This window comes from Astyanax mexicanus, chromosome 25 (genome assembly GCF_023375975.1).
Source record: "Astyanax mexicanus isolate ESR-SI-001 chromosome 25, AstMex3_surface, whole genome shotgun sequence".
NCBI lineage: Eukaryota > Metazoa > Chordata > Actinopteri > Characiformes > Acestrorhamphidae > Astyanax > Astyanax mexicanus.
Genome location: NC_064432.1, coordinates 5,827,343 through 5,848,900, shown reverse-complemented (window position 1 = coordinate 5,848,900; position 21,558 = coordinate 5,827,343). Strand labels below are relative to the sequence as shown.

The 21,558-nt window shown below is 38.9% G+C and overlaps 1 protein-coding gene across 7 annotated transcripts in view; it reads left to right on the top strand.

Annotated features, from left to right (window-relative positions):
* The first annotated feature begins 5,823 nt into the window (after positions 1–5,823).
* Positions 5,824–21,558, top strand: part of stim2a (tromal interaction molecule 2a) — a 28,251-nt gene continuing 12,516 nt past the window's right edge. For all 7 annotated transcript variants that reach the window (XR_007429555.1, XR_007429557.1, XR_007429553.1 and 4 more), the window contains exons 1-8: positions 5,824–6,402; positions 8,818–8,959; positions 11,706–11,836; positions 13,684–13,798; positions 14,427–14,538; positions 16,636–16,751; positions 19,531–19,708; positions 20,653–20,830. Coding sequence is in view for 1 of the 7 variants with exons in the window: in XM_022681689.2 (XP_022537410.2) it covers positions 8,836–8,959; positions 11,706–11,836; positions 13,684–13,798; positions 14,427–14,538; positions 16,636–16,751; positions 19,531–19,708; positions 20,653–20,830 (954 nt within the window). In the remaining 6 variants the exon portion in view is untranslated. The remainder of the gene's footprint in view (positions 6,403–8,817; positions 8,960–11,705; positions 11,837–13,683; positions 13,799–14,426; positions 14,539–16,635; positions 16,752–19,530; positions 19,709–20,652; positions 20,831–21,558) is intronic.

The window sequence follows — 21,558 nt, the reverse complement described above, 5'->3', positions numbered from 1 at the left end:
TTGCCTTTTTTTTATCTGTGCCACTTTACCTGCTTTAAGAAGCAAAACAAAAGGAGTGTATCATTTTACCTGTTCATGTCTGTCTGTTTAAAAAAAAGAGGGAATAGTTAAAAAAAAACAACAACTCATGTTTGTAAAGGCTGGTCTAGTTTGTGTTTATTTGTCTAAACTGTGCCAACAAATCCAGTTCCCATGTGAATATTTCAGGTTGACACGCTAATGTTGATATCAGCAAAAGGGAAATGTATTATTTAGGACACACCCTTTTCAGAGCGACTTACAAAAGTGCTTCATTGATTACATCAAAAATAGAAATGTCCTAAGATCAGAAAGATACAGCAAGCTTCTGTAATGTTAAACCCCCTTGGAGAAAAGTGTAGGAGGTTAAGGAATTCTTAACAAAATAAAAAATAAAAAAAAGATGAGTCTTCAGTCAGCATTTGAAGACCACGAGTGACCCTGCGGTTCTGACACAGATAGCGCATTTCTACCAAAAGAACTTCCGTTCAGGCTTGTAAGAACCGTGGTGCTTTTCACTGAACCGGTCCGTGTTTCCACCAGTTTTAGAGGAACCGTCAAAACGCCACATCGTACGTCATCAACTGAGGGCATGCCACAGTGGCGGTGAACAAAATGTGGTCATGGTTTGCGCAGAAGAACCTAGTATTATTCGGTTTGGAAACTTTTGTTGTATTTTTGTTGATGGAAACACAGCAAACCGATTCAAAATAAGGTTTGCGAACCAGAACGGTGCCAGTTCCACATCAGCGAGAAAGCGTTACCATTGGAAATTCGTTTCACCAGCTTGGTTTTAGGACGGAGAAGAGTCGGGATGTCTCTCTTCTGTGGAACTTGAGGAATGGTAGGTCGAATCGAGCCTTACTGGAAGCTCAAGGAGCTCTTGGTATACAGATCTGGCTTTGACCATTACCAACAGTTAAAGGGGAGCTGGACCATGTTTGGTTTGGTAGACCACAGGAACCCAGTGGTGGGAACACAGCAAAGAAGACATGACTGAACTTGAGAAGACTGAAGACGAGTCGTGCTGCTGTATTCTGAATCGGTTGCATGCAGGGGCTTGAAGGCTTGAAAAGGAAGACCAGCCAGAAGGAAGTTGCAGTAGTCTAGTCTTAAAATGAGTCGAAACTTCACAAGCAATTCAGTGGTTTCCCTAGAGAGAAACAGTCAAATTTTCTAGATGTTATAAAGAAGAAATCTGCATAATCAGACTAGTCAGATTTGGAACATGCTTCTGTCGTCCATGACTACTTCAAGGCTTAGTTTTTCTGCCGATGGAGTGACCAGTGAGTTCTCGAAGGAAATGAAATGAAGGTGAGATTGTGTTGAAGACCTGTAGTTCCTCGGATGAACAGTAGGTAAGTCTTGGGTTGGGTTTCAGGTGATGAGATGTCATCCACAATAAGACAGTGAGACATCCTGAGACATTGGAAGAGACCTGATGGGTGGAAAGAGAAAAAGAAAGGTTTAATCGAGTGTCATCAGCCTATCTGAGGTAAGAGATAAAACCAGTGTAGAGTGAGAAAAGAACAGCACCAAGCACTGAGCCTAGTGGAACCCCAGTGGAGTGTAGAGTGAGAAAAGAAGAGGACCAAGCACCGAGCCTAATGGAAACTCTGGAGTGTAGAGTGAAAAAATAAGAGGACCGAGCACCGAGCCTAGTGGAACCCCAGTGGAGTGTAGATTGAAAAAAGATGAGGACCAAGCACTGAGCCTAGTGGAACCCCAGTGGAGTGTAGAGTGAAAAAAGATGAGGACCAGGCACCGAGTCTAGTGGAACCCCAGTGGAGTGTAGAATGAGAAAAGAAGAGGACCAAGCACCGAGCCTAGTGGAACCCCAGTGGAGTGTAAAGTGAGAAAAGAAGAAGACCAAGCACCAAGCCTAGTGGAACCCCAGTGGAGTGCATAGTGAGAAAAGAACAGGACCAAGCACCGAGCCTTGTGGAACCCCAGTGGAGTGTAGAGTGAAAAAAGAAGGGGACCAAGCACAGAGCTTAGTGGAACCCCAGTATAGAGCCTGCAAGTTGCAAGATGCCTCCTGCCATGTTACTGTCAAAGAGGTAAGACGAGATGGGAGCGATCCTGTAGGTACAATCTCCTTCGTTTTTGCTATGTATCGTTCTGTTTTAGCCGTAGGAGACATATTTGATTGATGTGGGTGTGGACTTTGTGTGAATTCTCTCTTAACAGTAGGAACAATATAGGTGCTGTCGTAACACTTCATGGGCTGGGGAATCATACCTAAGGTGAGAAAATGCTTTTTGATCAGATAAAATTAACAAAAATATTTTTTGTATACCCCCCACCCTGCCTGTATATAAAACCTAAAAACACATTTCTGTGGGTTTAAATTAGAATATTAATGTTAATTACCCAAAGAAATACATATCAGAAAAGGAAACCGTCTGGAATATAATCAAGAGGAAGATGGACGGTCGGAAGCCATCAAACCAAGCTGAACTGCTTAAATTTTTGCACCAGGAGTGGCATAAATGTTTCCAAAAGCACTGTGTAAGACTGGTGGAGGAGAACATGCCGAGATGTACGACAACTGGGATTAAAAACCAGGGTTATTCCACCAAATATTGATTTCTGAACTTAAAACTTTTTTGTTTTCTTTGCATTATTTAAGGTCTGAAAGCTCTGCATATTTTTTTATTTGTTTTTTCAGCCATTTGCCATTTTCTGCAAATAAATGCTCTAAATGACAATATTTTTTATTTGGAATTTGGGAGAAGTTTATAGAATATCTGTAGTTTATAGAATAAAACAACAATGTTCATTTTACTTAAACATAAACCTATAAATAGCAAAATCAGAAACTGAAGTTTTTCCAGAGCTATATATTCTTGAAACTCGACAGAAAATATATCTGGTCTTTTGTTGCCCTCTGTTGGACAAAAAGCATATTACAGCACACTTTCATGAAATAGTCTTTTTTTTTTCAGACAACACACAATCATATGACAGTCATTTAATGGCTTTTATATAAATTGCTTAAGAGTAGAAACAAGAAACAATGAATTATTCTGAAAATACTGATTGAGAAAAATTGTAATTGAATTCTAATTGTAGAGCTATATGCTATATGGACTGTTAACTATTTTGCTCAATAACAAGACAAAAGTACTATGTCATTATATATATATATATATATAGCCAATAGCATTTATTAATAAGAAGGAAACTATTATTATAGTAAAAATCTTATTACTTAAGCTCTGAATCGTGGGGACAGTGAAGGTAGCCACCGTCTTGGAAAGCTATTAAAATTGCTCAGTCTCATTTTATTTTGACTAAGAAATCATTATATATATATATATATACATATACATATATATATATATATATATATATATATATATATATATATATATATGTATATGTATATGTATATATATATATATATATATATATATATATATACGTATATGTATATATATATATATATATATATATATATATATATATATATATATATATTTATATATATATATATATATATTATAATCATTATATAGTTGTTTTAATTCTAATCTAATTCTATGATAGTGATCTATCATAATGTTATATAAATAAACATATGATTGTTATATACGCACGATCTGATTTCCTCGGGTTTACAGTGATTGTTATAGACAATTTTCACACAAGTCCCAAAATTAAAGGGCTGTTAACGTTAAAGCGTTAATGCATGCAATTCCTTAGGAACCAGGTATTAATTTTTTTCTGGAGTGGTTCACTTGGTGGTGAGAACATGATTTGCTCTCGATCTGTCCCAGCTATTAAATATACTTATTTTGTAATTGAGCTAAACTGCTGGAAAGGAGCCTAAAACCAGCCGGATAATTTACTAGTATACTACTATGAACAAACGCTCTCTTTGCTGCTTCATGTTGTTTACACACTGAGCGCAGTATGAGCAGCGTTCACTACTTTTCTAAAACCCATTATTAAAAAACTTTAAAGGTCACCTTCCGCGAAAATCCGATTTTTCTTGTTTTTTGTGGAATACAGTAGGTCTCTCCGAGTTGAATGTGTACACCTGCACATTAAACTGTTTTGCAGCCCCCATTGTCTGCAGGAGCTAAGCAAAGAAATCCCCCCTCCCCCCCTCCGAAAAACGGGTGAATTTTGAATTATCTTTCTGCCTACGTAGGCAGAAACTCACAGACCAGCCCACCTTGGCTCGAGAAACTCCCAGAGGCGGAGCTGAAGCGACGCAACATCACCGCTCATCAGTTAGGAGGTGGGAGGCAGTGAGCGGCAGAGCGGTGGAGGGGCGTCGCAGTGCTCCTAGCCAACCAGAGGAGAGATATTTGCATGCTGTTTGCATGTATGAATATTTATGAGCAAAGCTGGAATCCGGTCATTTTGGACACACCCCTAAAACAGTCCATTAAAAAAGAGCTATACAGAGACACCTGAGCACTTTTTTTTTTTACAAAAACGGCTCACATGTCATTCATTCATACTAGAGACCACAACTAGACATTTTAAAATGAAAGAAAAAACGACGGAAGGTGAGCTTTAAGAAGAATGGGTGCTGGTTGGGTGTCTGAGGTGGGCGGAGTCTTGGTCAGCTGGTGCTGAGTGTGGGAGCTCTCTGGGCAGCTGGTGGTCAGAATAAACAAACACAATTCAAACACTGACAAACTACAAAGACTGACACCTCTCAGTCCTGCGCACTCAGAGGGTCAAAGGTTAACCCCACCCACCTTCTGTCTCTCTCACACACAAACAACTTTTGTGAGTTAAGGGCAGACGAGGTGGAGGTGTAACTTAAAACTGTGTGTGTGTTCCTATGAGAGCGCAAGAGTCTCATCTGATAGCTCTCTAAATATACTTCTGCACTGTGTGTGTGTGTGTGTGTGTTAAGAAATCCTGTATGAAATAGACTTGGCGTGTAGTGAAACCTGATAATGATGTTTGAGAAAATTAAAGGATTTTAGGGCACCTTAAAAAAAATACGGTATATAATACAAATTGGACATTATTACATATATCTACTTACATATATAATACATATGGAGATAATAATGACTATATAGAGATCTTTAAATATATACGTACGTATATATATATATATATATACACACACACATACATTACAGGTTAAAAGAACACTCCTAGCACTTTTTAGTAGCAGTGCTGCTTTTTTTTTCTCATCTAGTGCAATAAAGCGTTTTACAGTTTTATTTACTATATACTTTTACAATGTACTTATTTTATTTAAAAAAAACATTACAATGCTAAAATTACTTTCTTTTCGGTTTTAAGTTCGTTTGTTTTCATTAAAAGTCTTGGCCAAATTTATTAATTAGTTAATTAATAATTATTAATAATTATTATTGACAGAACCTGAAGAGCTTAAATGGTACAAATAAATGGGGGGAAAAAAATAGGGTGTCTAAAAACTTTTGACCGGTAGGGAAGAATCCGTATGATACCTTGTATCGTTGCTGTCCAATTAAAAACACGTATCTCCAAAACAGCAACTTTAACAGGAGAGAGATTGGACAGCAACTATATACAGATACCTACTGTACACACTGTATTCTATATAATATATATAAAGGGTGTTTTATTAGTAGGTATAGGGTGTATTTTTACTATATATTATATATAGATACTTTGAGTGTATGTGTGTGTGTGTGTGTGTGTGTGTGTGTGTGTGTCTTAGGCCCGCAGCTGGCTGCTTGCCTGGTGATTTTTTCTAACAGGTTTAAAACAGCTCTGCTTTAACGAGGCGGTTCCACTGAGCTCCGCTCTGTCCTGTTCCACAGCGCCGGACGCAGAACGCAGGGTTTAAACTCGGCCGTGTGGACGCTGAGGGGCAGGCCAGGTTATCTTTAGCCTTTATACACACACACACACACACACACACACACACACACACACACACACAGGCAGAAGATCCACAGAGTTTACAGTCACACTCATGTGGAGTCGGATGGACACAGTCTAAACCACAGAGCAGCAAGAGAACCCTGGACTATTCGTAGAAGATTTAAACCTTTAAACTGTGGGAATATCGGAGTATATTGAGTTTCTTTTAATTGATGGACCTCCTTTATGTGAATTTACACGTTTTTTAGATGTTTTTTGAGAAAAAAAAAAACCCAGGCTGGACTTTTGGGTCTTCCAACGTTCCAACATTTCTTCTGTTCTCCATCTTCGTTCTGTTTACTGATTTTTTTTCCACAATCCAACAAAACTGGGAAAATCTACAGTGTGGAGTTACCGTTACAGTTCTCAAGACCTTCTGTTGCTTCTGGGATCTGTTCTGAACAGACGGTTTGGATTTAAAGCTTGTGGATTGCTTTTCTTTCAAATTTAATGTCTCTCTTCAGCTAGATTGAAGGATTTTCCCGTTCATTTCAGGTGAGAATTCCAAAATTTCCAACATTTCTTCTGTTCTAGAATTAGTTTTAAGAATTCTTATGGTTTTGGTGATTTTGGGGAAGTCTTTTCTTTCTTTAGAGGAGTTCATCAGTTGTTTGAATGGCTTTTGTGTGTGTTCAGCATTTCTGAGATTTTTGTTTTGGTAAGAAATTCTGTTTTTAAACTTCTTTGAGGAAAGAATTGAGTTTCAGTAGTGGATTAGATTTGTTTTCATTCATTTTGTACATTTTCTAACCAACTTTATCCAAGATTTCAGTGATTGCTCAGCTATAAAATGAAAACCCGACCTGCTAAAGAGAATCTGGTTCTAGTGGCTTCTGTCAAGGTGTGAATAGGTTAGTGAATATGGTGGTTTCACACATACCCTGTTTGTTCTGGACTTTTGGACTGAATTAAACTGAATTAAAGTAACAGGTGTGAAAGGGGCTGAGAACCACAGTCTGGAATCAAGGACCAGAGTTTGGTCTGACCAAAATACACATTTTAGTTGTGTCTCTGGGTTTCACTCAGTCCTGTTACTGTAAAACTTTACCCCATCTGAAACATTCTACAAGTCACATCTTCAACATGAAGTGACATCAGCTGGTTCTTTCTGATGATCATGGGAAGACCAGAATTAAGTTCCTGAATTTATTTTTCTGTATATTTGATCTTATTGTAACTCTGACTGAGGAGCTCAATCTCAGCACTCAGTCCTGTTACCTAAATTAATTCTTAGATCTTATTTATTTATTTTCAGTTTTTTATTGTGCTCAGTGTCCTCATGCTATTAGCATAGCCGCCATTTAGCTATTTTTCATGTTTTTGCTAATTCTATGCTAAAACCTCATTCCTGTTACTTTAGTTGCTGTTACTCAAAAATGAACAGGAGTGAGTGCCAGTAACAGGAGTGCTTTTTTGTGGTCATAAATCTCAATTCTTTCAACATGCAGTCAACCATTTCTTCAAAATAAAGACTTTCTTGAGAGAAAAACAAATGAATTAGTGGACTTGCTTTTAAACATGTTTTGAAATGAGTTTCACATGAGTTTTGTAACCATCTTCAGATTAAAAATCTTGAAATATCGTAAAATATTAAATAAAGCTGCATTAGTTTGACCAGTACATGTTTTGAATAGTTAAATACATGTGTTATTAGATTTAGAGTTGAAAAAAGATTAAAAAAAAATATATATATATATTTAATTTGAAAAATTACAACAAGCAAATGGCACCCATTCGGTGGAATTGCTTAGAATTGCCTATAAAAAGAAATAAAAGAATCGTTCTCTTTCTGGGGTCCATGTACACAAAGGGAAGTCGGATTCTGACAGAGAGCTAGACGTCAGGGGAAGTGTTGGGGCTACATGGCCATAAGAAGAGATTTTTCACACTCGTGTGGCAGACTCCTGAGAATCACTGGCAAGATGGCGGCAAACGCAACCAAAGAAACTCACAAATTTGAGTATTTTTCTTATTAAAACTACAATAACCACTTTATTACCTTAACCTTTAATGTGTAGTTTCAAAGTTCTATAGTCATGACTATCATAAACTAATCGCTAGTACTTCGCCTCAGTAGCTAGCTAACTGGCTAGCTAGCTATCTTTCATATTCCACCTTAATTGGTGCAACAGACGGCAGGGGCTGCACCATTTTCACTGAAACAGAAAAATAAAATAAAAGCTAATTTAGTAATAAAAAGCAATTACTTAGTGGGAGAATGTCACCCTTTCCTCTTGTAACAGAGTTAGAAAATAGTTTTTTATTAGGGTTCCAGCCGAAATCAAAAGAGAAATGGGATTGGGTCCAAGAGTTAGGAGTTAGGTTGCATCCAGTAATAAGCAGTTACAACACAAAATAATGTAAGAATTTTTTTTTTTATAATTTTGTTTTTAATTTTTCTCCCATTTTCTCCCCAATTTACACGGCCAATTACCCAACCCACTCACTAGGACTCCCCCTTTCACTAGTAATGTCCCAACACACCAGGAGGGGGAAGACTAACACATGCTTCCTCCGATACATGTGAAGTCAGCCATCAGATGCAGCATTGCCGAGGAAAGCGCAGCGGCTCGGCTCCAATACTTTAGCTCACAGACGCCCTGTGCTGCAGACATCACCCTTTAGTGATGTGGGGAGAGAGCGCCGTCTACCCACATGGAGGGAGCAGGGCCAATTGTGCTCCCTCTGAGCGCCGGCAGCTTGATGGTTAAGCTGCATAAACAGGAGTTCGAACCTGCGACCTCCCGCTCATAGTGGCAGCGCTTTAGACCGCTGGACCACTCGGCGCCCAGAGGAAATGTTGATTTTAAAAACATAGTGTGCACACAGGGTTTGAATGAAATTTAAACAACTATGCTATGGACACCATATTCATTTGCTGAACCTACTAACATGTATTCTGGTTTACAGGACATCCCCGGACTCACCATGCTGATCTGTTGTGCCACGGTTCTGCTGGCACTCTTCGGGCCGATGAGATGCGACTACAGCAGTAATGTGACGGAACCGCAGTACGCCGGACTGAGGAAGGAACCAAGTCAAGCTACAATAGGCAAGAGTCTCTAAAACTAGCATGGATAACAAACACCAGGTTTTAAACTTTAATTATTACGTTGCTACTGCATTAAAACGACATTGATCTTCGATGTCAGAATTTATTTTTTTGTGCACATTGGTCAGACGTTTTAGAGCACCCCTATTTCTTCGGGTGCAGTCAGTAGCCAATCCAGTGTACAAAAGTTAGCACTAAACTGTCAAATGTACTGTACTAAAAAGTAAATGAAGTCATTTTAGAATTATAAATAATAGCAGTCATGCGGGCTAGGTGCTGCCTCAACAATCGGGAAATCGCTGTTTCGAATCCCGGCCATGCAGCTTGCCATCAGCTGCCGGAGCCCCGAGAGAGCACAATTGGCCTTGCTCTCTCTTTTAAGGTGTGTAGATGGCGCTCTTTCCCCTCATCATTTCAAAGGGTGATGTCGATCAGCACAAGGCTGCGTCTGTGAGCTGTGAGAAAAAGACACAGAGAAACACCGAGAACTCTGTGAGAACTCTATTAAAAGTAGGAGTATTTTTTTAAGAGAAATTACAGATTACTATTTCCTACAATTTCAAAAGACTTCTACAGGAAGAGTCACGTCTGGCTGACCCACATGGCAACAGCATCTTTACCTCAGCTTAACATTGGACTATTTCTCAGTTGCAGAAGTGAAGAGAATACTGCTTCTTGACAACAACGATAACATAGCATTAAATATGTCGAATCTGTGGTCTTGCAGAGTAGAAAATGACATTTAAATAATAAATAATGATAAAACAGCACCTAAAAGCACTGATGAGTGTAGCTTTAGAGCTTCAACCATTCAAAACCTTTAAATGAAAGTTGATTCAGCGTCAGAATTCCAACATTAACCCTTTTATGTTCATTTTTCAGGAACAGCAATCGTGTTCCGGGGTCAGTTTGACCCGGGGCATGTTTAATTATCCAAAGGATGTCTGAAACCCCCCCAAAAAATCCTAATAAGCAATACGAATATTTAATTACTAACTCCATTACTAATTGTTCTATCAATATTTAGTGGAATTGTGTTCCTTATCTCTAACAGGTCATGCTTCAATTAGGATAATTCACTCGTTTTTCATAAAAAATATATATATATGATTAAACTTTTTTCACTACTTTAACATATAAAACTCAATCGTTTTAAATAACATTGAAATTTGTTTTAGTTTTACTTTTTTGCAGAGGATGGTTGCGAATTTATAAGATGAACCATTTTCATATTATATGTTGATTACACTAATTTAACTATTTTTCCAGGATCTTCAAACTTTAAAACGGGTCAATTTGACCCGTGACATAACAGGAGGGTTAACCAATGTCTATTAGAAAATAATGTTGTCTATTAGAGAACTTTTGTTTTAAAGTTGTTTTTCCATCATCAACTTTAAATGATGTAGTGCAACCAAAAAATGTACGTTTATTCAAAGTTCTTTGCTGTCAAACGCAGACAAACGCAGACAAAGGGTTCAGTCAGTACATTGGCAAATAGGCAATGTGGGCAATAACTGCTGAAGGACTTCTGTATCTCACTTTATTTTTATAAAGATTGTTAAGATTGCACAGTCGCTAATATTAGCTAACCAGCTAATATTAGCAGTGTAAGGAGTCAGCTAGAGTCTGGCTAGACAGGATTACTGAGGTTTTCGGTTACAATACAGCAACAGAAGGGCGGCAAACTAGCAGGCTTACAGGCTAACAGGGCATAATTGGGCATCATGCAGCTGGATGTAGGGCGTGTCGATGTCTTTGGTATGGTGATGGTGCAAAAAAAAAATACACCTTGAGCAGCTTAAAAAAGAGCAAAAGACATAAACTGATTCTGTTAATTATTTATGGGTGTGTTTTGGGTGTAACGTAGCTTTGAGAGCCAGGTGAGCTCTGACTTTGGCGCGTTCGTATCTTAACAGTCTTTGCGGAGGATACTGACCTGCGCTTTCACGCTGTGGTAATGCTGTGCAGACTAACAGGCTAGCAGACTAGCAGGCTAACAGGCTAACATGCTAACAGCTTTGTTTCTCTAGTAGATTCTCTCTCTAAAACTGCAGCGCAAACCATAAAGAATGAAGAATGTCCTCTTTGGAGGAGAAAATTCTTTTAAAAAACTTTATTTTTTTTTATTTTTTTTTATTTTTTTATTTTTTTAATTGACGTTCTCATGCTGGAGAGGGCCACTGCCAGATTACATCGTGCTAAAGCAGCTACAAATCCGATACTGGTCAGAAGCTATCTATTGCTTTCATAAAAGATAATGTATATATAAACTGAAATAAACTAATGAATGGGTATTTGTTACATAGTATTATGTAGGGGTGCTTTGAGTTAGTGCTTGTATGTAAATTTTAATGTAGGTGGATGTATGTGGATGTCTGCTATATATATATATATATATTCTATGTATATTTTATCTATTTTTATATATATTTATATATATACTCTTGATGGAGGGGTGTGTGCAAAGTGTGTTAGGTTATTCATGGTGTTTTATGTTGTGTCTATATGTTTCTGTTCTTTGGAGAAAAAAAATATATGTTCACAAAAAAAAAAGAATGAAGAATGTTGACAGAGCACATGTTTTGAGAAGCGAAAGTGTGTTAGCTGGTGCTATTTATATGTCTAAATCATCACACACTCTCCGCAAACAGTAATAATGTCTAATAGACTTGATTATGCTTCTTTTTTTTTTTTTTAACACAGTTTGACTCACTGTTTCCTTTATGTGATCTCTGACCCCCAGAGGCGTGTCTGCAGGTGGCTCCTCCCTGTGTGACGGAGGCGGACCACTTCAGCCTGGAGGCTCTGCGACTCATCCACCGCGAGATGGATGATGATCAGGATGGAGGGATCGAGGTGGAAGAGAGTGTAGAGGTAACTGCGGTGTGAGACGATGAAAGAGCTCTCTCCCCACAACACTCCTAGGGTGATGTCAATCAGCACAGGGCGTCTGTGAGCTGATGTATCAGAACCGAGTCGCTGCGCTTTCCTCCAAGCGTTAGCGCTGTGATGCTACTCTGTAATGCTACATCAGCAGCAGCTCGAAAAGGAAGCTTGTGTTAGTCTTCATCCTCCTGGTGTGTTCTGTTGGGGCATCACTAGTGATGGGGGGAGTCCTAATGAGTGGGTTGGGTAATTGGCCGTGTAAATTGGGGAGAAAATGAGAAAAATTTGAAAAAAAAAAAAAATAAAATAAGAATAATAATAATAAAATGAACTATTCTGATTATATTCTATTATTGTTCACAAAAAAAACGAGTATACAAGTCTACTACTTGGACAATATTTAACTTTAGGTGACTAGATCTGACCAGGGTCTTGAATCCTGAGGGCTTAATCACTTTCTAAATCCATAGAAAATGGTGAGTCAGTGTGTCCAAACTTTTGGCTGCTTCTGAGTGAGTCAGTGGACGGTGGTTTCGGGAGCTGCTTACTTGCTCGGTGTGAAAGTGGACGCTATGTATCTGGGTAGGATTGGGTTTCTCGTCCCTGTTGCCATAGTACTGGCTGGGGGGTGGGGGGGGAGGGGCGGGGGGTTGAGATGTGAAGGACATGCCAGGGGCCATCACATGGAGGGTCCAGTTACACTGCAGGACACATTCCAAGACACACATACTCATACTCTATCTCTGTTTTTCTGACACAGACACACTTGCTTATAAACGCACAAAGTCAATTCATAATTTGTAATTTGAAAATGAATATTTGTGGGGAAAAAAACAATAGCAACTGTGAAACATGGTGGTGGGAGCATCATGTTTTGAGGATTCTTTTTGCTAATAATCTAATTACTGAAGGAATGGGTGAATAGATGGTGTAAAATTCAACACAGCCACAACATTAGACTATTAAAAAAAAGGCTGAACTAGAAGAACCTGTGTTTACAGGTCTTTCTGAATACATTTTACAGTATCTTACACATAAAATATATTTTATGGTAAAAAGGCAAAAGCAAGAATAGTTTTTATTGATGTTTATTGAAATATGACTTTTCCGGTTATTTTCAGAGGGTACTGACTGCAGCCTGCAGGAAGGGGGAGTTGGACGTCCAGCGCGTCCAGCTCCGCCCACTTTGTCAGCATCATGTCTTAGCTCCGCCTCTGAAGTAAACAATGTACAGGGCAGTTGGCGGACTTTAAATATAATGCGCCGCGTCGTCCGGCTTAAATACTGTGTAAATACTGTTACACTACAAGCCTGCGAGACTGACGAGGTGGGGCGTGGACAAAGTGGGTGGAACTGGACTCGCTGGACGTCCGACTCCGTCTTCCCGCAGGCTGCAGTCAGTAGTAGTTGGTCAGTAATATTTTTCTTCTGCTGCTGCCGTTGTTGAGGAACGCCTGCTCAGCTTCCTGTAATTGATCCGAAAGTTTGAACCATCCAGAAAAGCGCTTTCACACTGCAGGAGAACCAGACCATGGTTCAGAAGATCCGGACCGAGACCACCTCTCTTGGTCGGACCAAAATCTGGTCCTTTGGTCCGGACCGTGGTTCGCGGCCCCTTTCACACCTGCTACTTTGGTTCGGACCAAACTGAAAAGTCCGAAAGTCCGGACCAAACGAGGCAGGTGTGAAAGCACCCTTAGAGACTAAAAAAAGAAGAAGGAAAAAGAGAAGGAAAAAAAAAAAGACCGAAGTTTTGGTTCTGATGATATACTAATGAGTTCTGATGGCTTTTACAGTAGGTGTGTGTGTGTGTGTGTGTGTATGTGTGTGTACAGTTCATCATTGAAGACATGCAGCAGCAGCAGCAGACCAACAAACACAGTAAACTGCACAGAGAAGACCAGCATATCACAGTGGAGGAGCTGTGGAGAGGCTGGAAGTCCTCAGAAGGTAAAAGAAAGAGAGAGAGAGAGAGAGAGAGAGAGAGAGAGAGGGGGGTATATACAGAAAGAGAAGAAAACATGCAAAAGAGAGAGAGAGAGAGTAAGAGAGATATAAAGAAGAGAGAAATAGAGGGAATAAATGAGAAAGAAATAAAAAGATAGAGAAGAGAGTAAGAGAGCGAGAAAGAAAAAAGAACATGCAAAAAACAGAAAGAGAAAGATGGAGAAAGAAGAAGAGACAGATATCAGAAATCAATATTTGGTGGAGTAACCCTGGTTGTTTTTTTAATCACAGTTTTTTTCATGCATCTTGGCATCATGTTCTCTCCTCCACCAGTCTTACACACTGCTTTTGGATAACTTTATGCTGCTCACTCCTGGTGCAGAAAGTCAAGCAGTTCAGTTTGGTGGTTTGATGGCTTATGACCATCCATCTTCCTCTTGATTATATTCTAGAGGTTTTCAAATTGGTTAATTCAAAGAAACTCATCAGTTTTAAGTTAACAGGTGCTAGTCAGAAGTGAACAGTGTTTTTTGAAAAGCAGACACTGCGCCACTCTACATTATGCAAGAATATCATTCCACAATTCTCTCTTTTCTCTCTCTCTCTCTCTCTCTCTCTCTCTCTCTCTCAGTTCATAACTGGACTCAGGACGATGTCCTGCGCTGGTTACGGGAGTTTGTGGAGTTGCCTCAGTACGAGAAAAGCTTCAAGGAGATCCGCGTCAATGGAAACACCCTGCCCAGGTGAGGAGAACCAATCAGAACTGTCCGAGGTGTTGACGTTGACGTAGTTAGAAGCGAAATTCAGAGAACGCTTATAAATATAGACTGATCCCCAACATGAGAACAGATAAACTGAGCAACATTTTGTATTATTTAGGAATTTTTACATTTTTTCCTCCATTGCTTATTTATTATTATTACTTTAATTTTCGTTATTCATTTTGCTTTTCTCCCATTATTTAATAAATCTCTCTCTACCAACAATTGATCTTTACCTATTTCTATTTGATTTTGTTGTGCTTTTATATATAAATACTGTCCCAAAAATCGTCAGTGCGTCTTTTAATCCGGTGCACCTTATGTATGAATTCTTCCAGTCAGGTTGTAAAGAACAGTAAAGCCACTCTGCTGAGGTACAGTGTTATAAAGGAGTTTCAGTGAAGTTTCTCCAGCATCGAGACTGGAGCAGTATTAGCATTAGCTGCTAACCACGCTAAGCGCTAGCTCTTTCCCCATTCAGAAGTGAGTATATCAGACTGTATTCTGCGCGTTTACCGTGTTAAAACAAGCAATGTGGGAAGAACCGCTAGGTAATATCGCCTTGGTTTACCGGAACACTCAGGGTTCTTCAGTGTAGCACTGTGGGGCCACAGCTAGCGGTTAGTTGCTAATGCTAATGCTGCTGCACCCAGCCTTAATGGAAATCTGGAAATAAACCTAAGCCTAAGCCTACTGTAAACTTACTCACCCAAATAAACAGTTTTCTTTTTTTTTTTTTTTTTTACAGTAGTTTGAATTAGAAGGAAAACATGGCAACACCGCTGTTCCTTACTAGTGCCACATAAAACGCACCTTATAATCCAGTGCGCCGAATATTGCGAAAAATATGGTGTATACACATCATGTTATCTCTTACTGTCCTTTGATAAGTACATTTTTTCTCTCCTCTAAATCCATAAGAGGGCACTCACCTTGAAAGCTTACAGTGTTAACAGTGTGTGTACACTGCTGGATTTCAGCATGGCTTTGTCATTTTTTTAATGTATTTTAGGGCAAAATCAGTCTGAACTTGGACAGCTGTAGCAAATTATTATTTGCTTTATTTTTATTATTATAAATTGAATTCAAATTAAAATGTTAAATTTAATGACACGGGTTGCGGATCTCAAACTTCGGAATGTTTTTTTAAACCTTATTTGAAACTTTATCACCAGATGTCTTATAAATTTCATAGGACATGTAGTAGCTTCATTTATTTATTTATTTTTTACTTTATTTTAACCAACTTTAAAATCACCAGCTTTCTTCGAAAATATAAATCTCACAAGACATTTGTAGAAAACGTCATTATACTACTTTATTTTAAACAAAATTTGAAATCCTCAGATGCCTCAAAATAAAAACCCAAGTTTAACACTTTCATAAGACAAACTGAGTTGCAAACTCAATTTAAAACCTTTGAAAAAACAGTTTTTTTTTTCTAATTTTCTCACGCCAGTTGTTATACCCATTCAGCAATTACTCAGCTGTATAATCCCCCATCGCACCCAAGAAGGGTGAAGACTAGCATAGGCCTCCTCCGACACATTCGAAAGTCTATCACTGCCTGTTTTTAAATTACCGAGTAGCATCACAGCGCACTCTGAGGAAAGCGCAGCGACTCGTTTCTGATACATCAGCTCACAGATGCAGCCTTGTGCTGATCAACATCACCCTTTAGAGTGATGAGGGGAAAGAGCACCATCTATTGTACCCACCCAGAGAGAGAGAGCAAGACCAATTGTGCTCTCTCGGGGCTCCGGCAGCTGATGGCAAGCTGCATAACTGGGATTCAAACCAGCAATCTTCTGATCAAATTTTACAATATTTAACGAGACGTTAGTAACAAACTTAATTCTTTTCTCTTTTAACCTAATTGGAAATCATCAGACTTTTTTTTACTTTAAACATATTTGAAATCACAATACCAAAGACACACTGACGCCCTGAATCAAGCTGCGTGATGCGTAATTGACCGGTATGCTATAGATTATATACAAAGTTATTAAATTTTTTTTTTTTCCGATAACGACTCAACTGTGCTTTATCTGTGCTTTATCTTAATCAACGAACATCCAGGATTGCTTCCAATGAGCCGTCATTCATGAGTGGCTACCTAAAGATCCAGGACCAGCAGCATAAACACAAGCTGAAGCTCAAGGCGTTGGACGTCGTGCTGTTTGGACCACCCACACGTAAGTACTGGCAAACAAGCCTAGCCTCTTACGTAACTCAAACATAGCCTCTCATGGTTTAGCTTTTGCAGGTTTTGTCTGACTTGATGCAGTTTGTTTAACTCAAATAGTAAAGAGGATAGTGAGCGAAACCTTCAAGACCGGGATGGGAGGTTAATTGAAGTAACTGAATTAATTGAGTTACTGCTTTAAAGCGATTTTCAAAATGGGATAATGGAGATTGTACATCTTTGCATATCATGTAGATAGACATTTGGACCATATCAAAATACTCAGGCTCTCTTTTCCATCCATCCATCCATCCATCCATCCATCCATCCATCCATCCATCCATCCATCCATCCAACCATCCATCCAACCAACCAACCGCACATTCCAAATCAGTAATTTTTTCACAATTTACTGTAGATTATTGAGTCTGAAGAACACCTCTAAAACCTGTCAAATACATTCTGTATTTCGCATGTAGATATAACCAAATTGCAGTTCCTGCTGATTTGTGTATGGTTGCTAAGTTGTTGCTATGGTATCTTTGTTGGTTGCTATGTTGTTTCTAAGTGGTTGCTAAGGTGGTTGCTGTGCTATGGCCAATTCGTTGCTAGGTGATTGCGCGACATGCAAACACGTATCACAGCTATGGATGGATGCTAGTGTGCCCAAACTTTTAACCAATAGCTAGTTTATCCAATAGCTCCTCCATACAGACACAGTACTGGAGCACTGGCTGACATGCAGGGGTCATTGAGTTGCCAGATTGAAGACAATTAGGCAAGGACAGACGAGTCTTACTCTGTAAGCTGATCAGGGAATGTGTACGTTTGCAATGTTTGCCTACTGTTGTGTTCTATACCTGGCAAACTGGGGTGTGAAAATGAAACAAAAGGAATGATGGTGGGCACAGTTCAAATAAGAAAATGCTGGCTGCAACTCTGCTTTCAGAACAGAAAATATAACCCTTATTTGTCCTTTAAGAGGGATACCATGGGCCGATTGACCCAAGGACCAGACTTTGGACACCCCTGACCTAGATCTAGACCTAGACCTCTCACGGTACCAAAAAGAAGGCAGGATCAGTGCTAACTTCTAAAATTGCGCTGCTTTCTTCGTTATTTTGAGGGTACGTATATCAAATCCTCCAAAATCTTCAAAACTTCTCTTTGAGTTTAGATTTACAGAGACAAACCCAGTCTAAGATCAGGCTTGAGTAACACAACTGAAGGTCAAGGCAGCAGGTTTGGCCTCGTAGCGCTTTAAGAAGATTAATGTCATTGGTAAATATAGCTCGTCATATATTTAAGCACTTCTTTGAGCACCTGCTAAGTCCAGATCAGATGTAACTCCGAGTTCATCTCTGAACCTTTCAGTAATATTTACCTCATCCAATCGCAGAGCCATTCATGAATCAGGGGTGATGTTTTTGGTTTTAATACTAGAGTTTCAAGGCTAGTTAGAATCCCGGTTATGCAGCTTGCCATCACTGTCGGAGCCCTGAGAGAGCACAGTTGGCCTTGCATTCTCTGGGTGGGTACAGTAGATGGCTCTTTTTCCCCTTATTACTCCTAGGGTGATGTCGATCAGCGCAAGGCTGCGTCTGTGAGCTGTTGTATTAGAACCGATTCGCTGCGCTTTCCTCAGAAGCTGTTCAAAAAGAGGCGATGATTGACTTTATATGCATCAGAGGAGGCATGTGCTGGTTTTCACCCTCCTTGTGTTGTGGTATCACCAGTGATTGGGGATCATATACAGCTGAGTAGCAGCTAAATGGGTGGGACAATTGGCCTAGAAATAATGGTTGATGATGATGGTATTGGTATAAAATGGGAAGGTTATAAATATTGGTGGATGGGTATAGATATGGTTATGGATGTCTGGTGATGGGCGTCAATGGGAATGGGCATACATAGACATGGCATTGATATGGATTGAATGGTTATGGCTATAGATGAGAATATACAGCTCTGGAAAAAATGGAGAGCACTTCAGACCTCAAATAATGCAAAGAAAAAACAAGTTCATATTCATAAAATTTTAAGAGTTTAGAAATCAATATTTGGTGGAATAACCCTGCTTGATTTTTAATTACAGTTTTTAATCATGCATCTTGACATCATGTTCTCCTCCACCAGTCTTGCACACTGCTTTTAGATAACTTTATGCCTTTACTTCTGGTGCAAAACTTCCTTACGATCATCTGCCTTGCTCTTGATTATATTCCAGGAGTTTTTCAATTTGGTAAAATCTAAGAAACTCATCATTTTTTTAATTGTCTCCTACTTTTTTTCCCAGAGCTGTATATACATCAATAACCGTAACCATCCCCATCTACAGTATTTAAAAACCCTACCATACCCACTCCTATCTTCACCCATACCTGTTCACTATCCATCCATACATACATCCATACCAATACCATACTTAGTACACCAGTGATGACTTTCTTCTTTAGGACATTGCTCTTCTTTATTTTTTAAATACTGTTCATAGCCAGCACAATCGTGTGGAATGTCCTGAAGAGGAAAGTCGTCACTGGTGTACTAAGTATGGTGTTTTAATAGATGTATAAATGGATGGTTAATGGGCTTTTATACAGTATATAAATTACTGTATATAAAACAGTATCCAGGTAGGTTTGACTGGTGTTGATGGTTTAATGATAATTAAATATAACTCCGCTGTGTGGGTTCAGGGATGGATAGAATACAGTAGAAGTAGCACATTTTTAAAGCCTCAATCGTGTCCATATTTGATCTGGCCTTTTGCTCCCTTGATTGTGTTCCAGGGCCACCACACAACTGGATGAAGGACCTGGTGCTGATCGTTTCTGTGGTGATGGGCGTGGGAGGCTGCCTGTTTGCTCAGGCTCAGAATAAAACATCCAAAGAGCACATCTCCAAGATGATGAAGGATCTGGAGAGCCTTCAGAGAGCAGAGCAGCGTCTGAGAGACCTGCAGGAACAGTAGGAAATCTTTAGCTCTCTCTTTTTTTAGTTTCTGCTCTGTTTATTTCTAAAATGATTACTTTAATAACAGCTTAAGCTTTGATGAGTTTCTTTGATTTTACCAAATTGAAAACCTGTGGAATATAATCAAGAGGAAGATGGATGATCACAAGCTGATCATCAAACCAAACTGAACTGCTTGGATTTTTGCACCAGGAGTGTAAAGAGCATAAAGTTATCCAAAAGCAGTGTGTAAGACTGGTGGAGGAGAGAACATGATCCCAAGATGCATGAAAACTGTGATTAAAAACCAACCAGGGTTATTCCACCAAATATTGATTCCTGAACTCTTAAAACTTTATGAATATGAACTTGTTTTCTTTGCATTATTTGAGGTCTAAAAGCTCTGCATCTTTTTTTTTATAGAATAAAATAACAATGTTTATTTTACCTAAACATATACCTATAAATAGCAAAATCAGAGAAACTGATTCAGAAACTGAAGTCGTCTCTTAATGTTTTTCAGAGCTGTATATGAAGACAAATTAATTAATTTGAAGGGAACATATTATACTTTTTTTTTTTTTTTAAACAACATAAGTTAGAATAGACCTATGGGCAATACTATACATGTTCATTGGGCTTCTTTGCACAAAATCGCTCTCACATAAAGAATGGAGCTCACCAGCTCAGAATGTTGTATAAAAGCAATAGAACACTCAAGGTTGTCTTTTATCACAAATAACATTAGAGCCGTGATGTTACTCGTGGTAACACACTCCCTCGAGTGTTCTATTGCTTAAATAACAAGCAGGACAGAGAGTTCTTGGACATGTTTAAATAGCTTAATATTTTTTGTGAAATCAAAGCAAACTGTATAAAATGTACAGAAAAGCATTAAACAGGCATATTATTTTGATATGGACCTTATTAATGTGTTTTCTGGTGGCCGGTTTGTCCAGGCTGGTGCAGGCGCAGGAGGAGAAGCGGACAGTAGCGGTAGAAAAGCAGTTTCTGGAGGAGAAGATGAGGGATGAAATCCAGGGAGCTCAGGAGGAGGCTAACCGGCTTCAGGAGCTCCGGCAAGGGGCTGTAAGCGAACTGAGCCGCCTCCGCTACGCAGAGGAGGAACTGGAACAGGTCAGTGTGTGGCTTTCTCTTAGCGTTGGGTATAGTAGGGGTGTGACGAGACACTAATATCACGAGACGAGACGAGGTTTAAAAATAACAATTTTAAAGAAAACGTCAAAAATGAAAAATGGCTTGAAAACTAGAGTTTTATTTGACAAAATCATATAATGCAAACTTAAGAGACTGGTTTCTCTCACACATTGATTCTATAGGAAATAGAAATAAGAATATAAAATAAAACATTTCTAGGTCTTCTATAGTGCAAACAATAAGTGCAAACCACATCCAGTCATATTAAGCCTATGGTTTGTGTTTTTTTTCTCCTAAATCTCTTGTAATTTAACTATGCAGAACCATAACCAGTCATATTAAGACTATATTAATGCTTGAAATGCAAACAGAGACAGAACATGTTTTTAAATACAGTACAGAGCTAAGGGATTAGTACAGCTGCCTATAAAACAGTCACGTGTTGGATTTACTTACAGTATTTATATATGGTTTGTGTCTTGTTGGTCACTCTGTTACTGTTTATTGTTTCCACTGGAGCCAAAATGCAGCCAGACATACAACTTAAAAGTAGCAGAAGCATCTTCTATACAAATACCTGAATTTTCCTCTTCTGCTGAGAGCTGCTCTCACTGCTCAGCCACCACACTCGCTGCTATCGCTACTGGGTTGCCAGATCCCTCTTAAAAAGTCCACACTAAACTATTTTTTTCCCGCGACGAGATCTC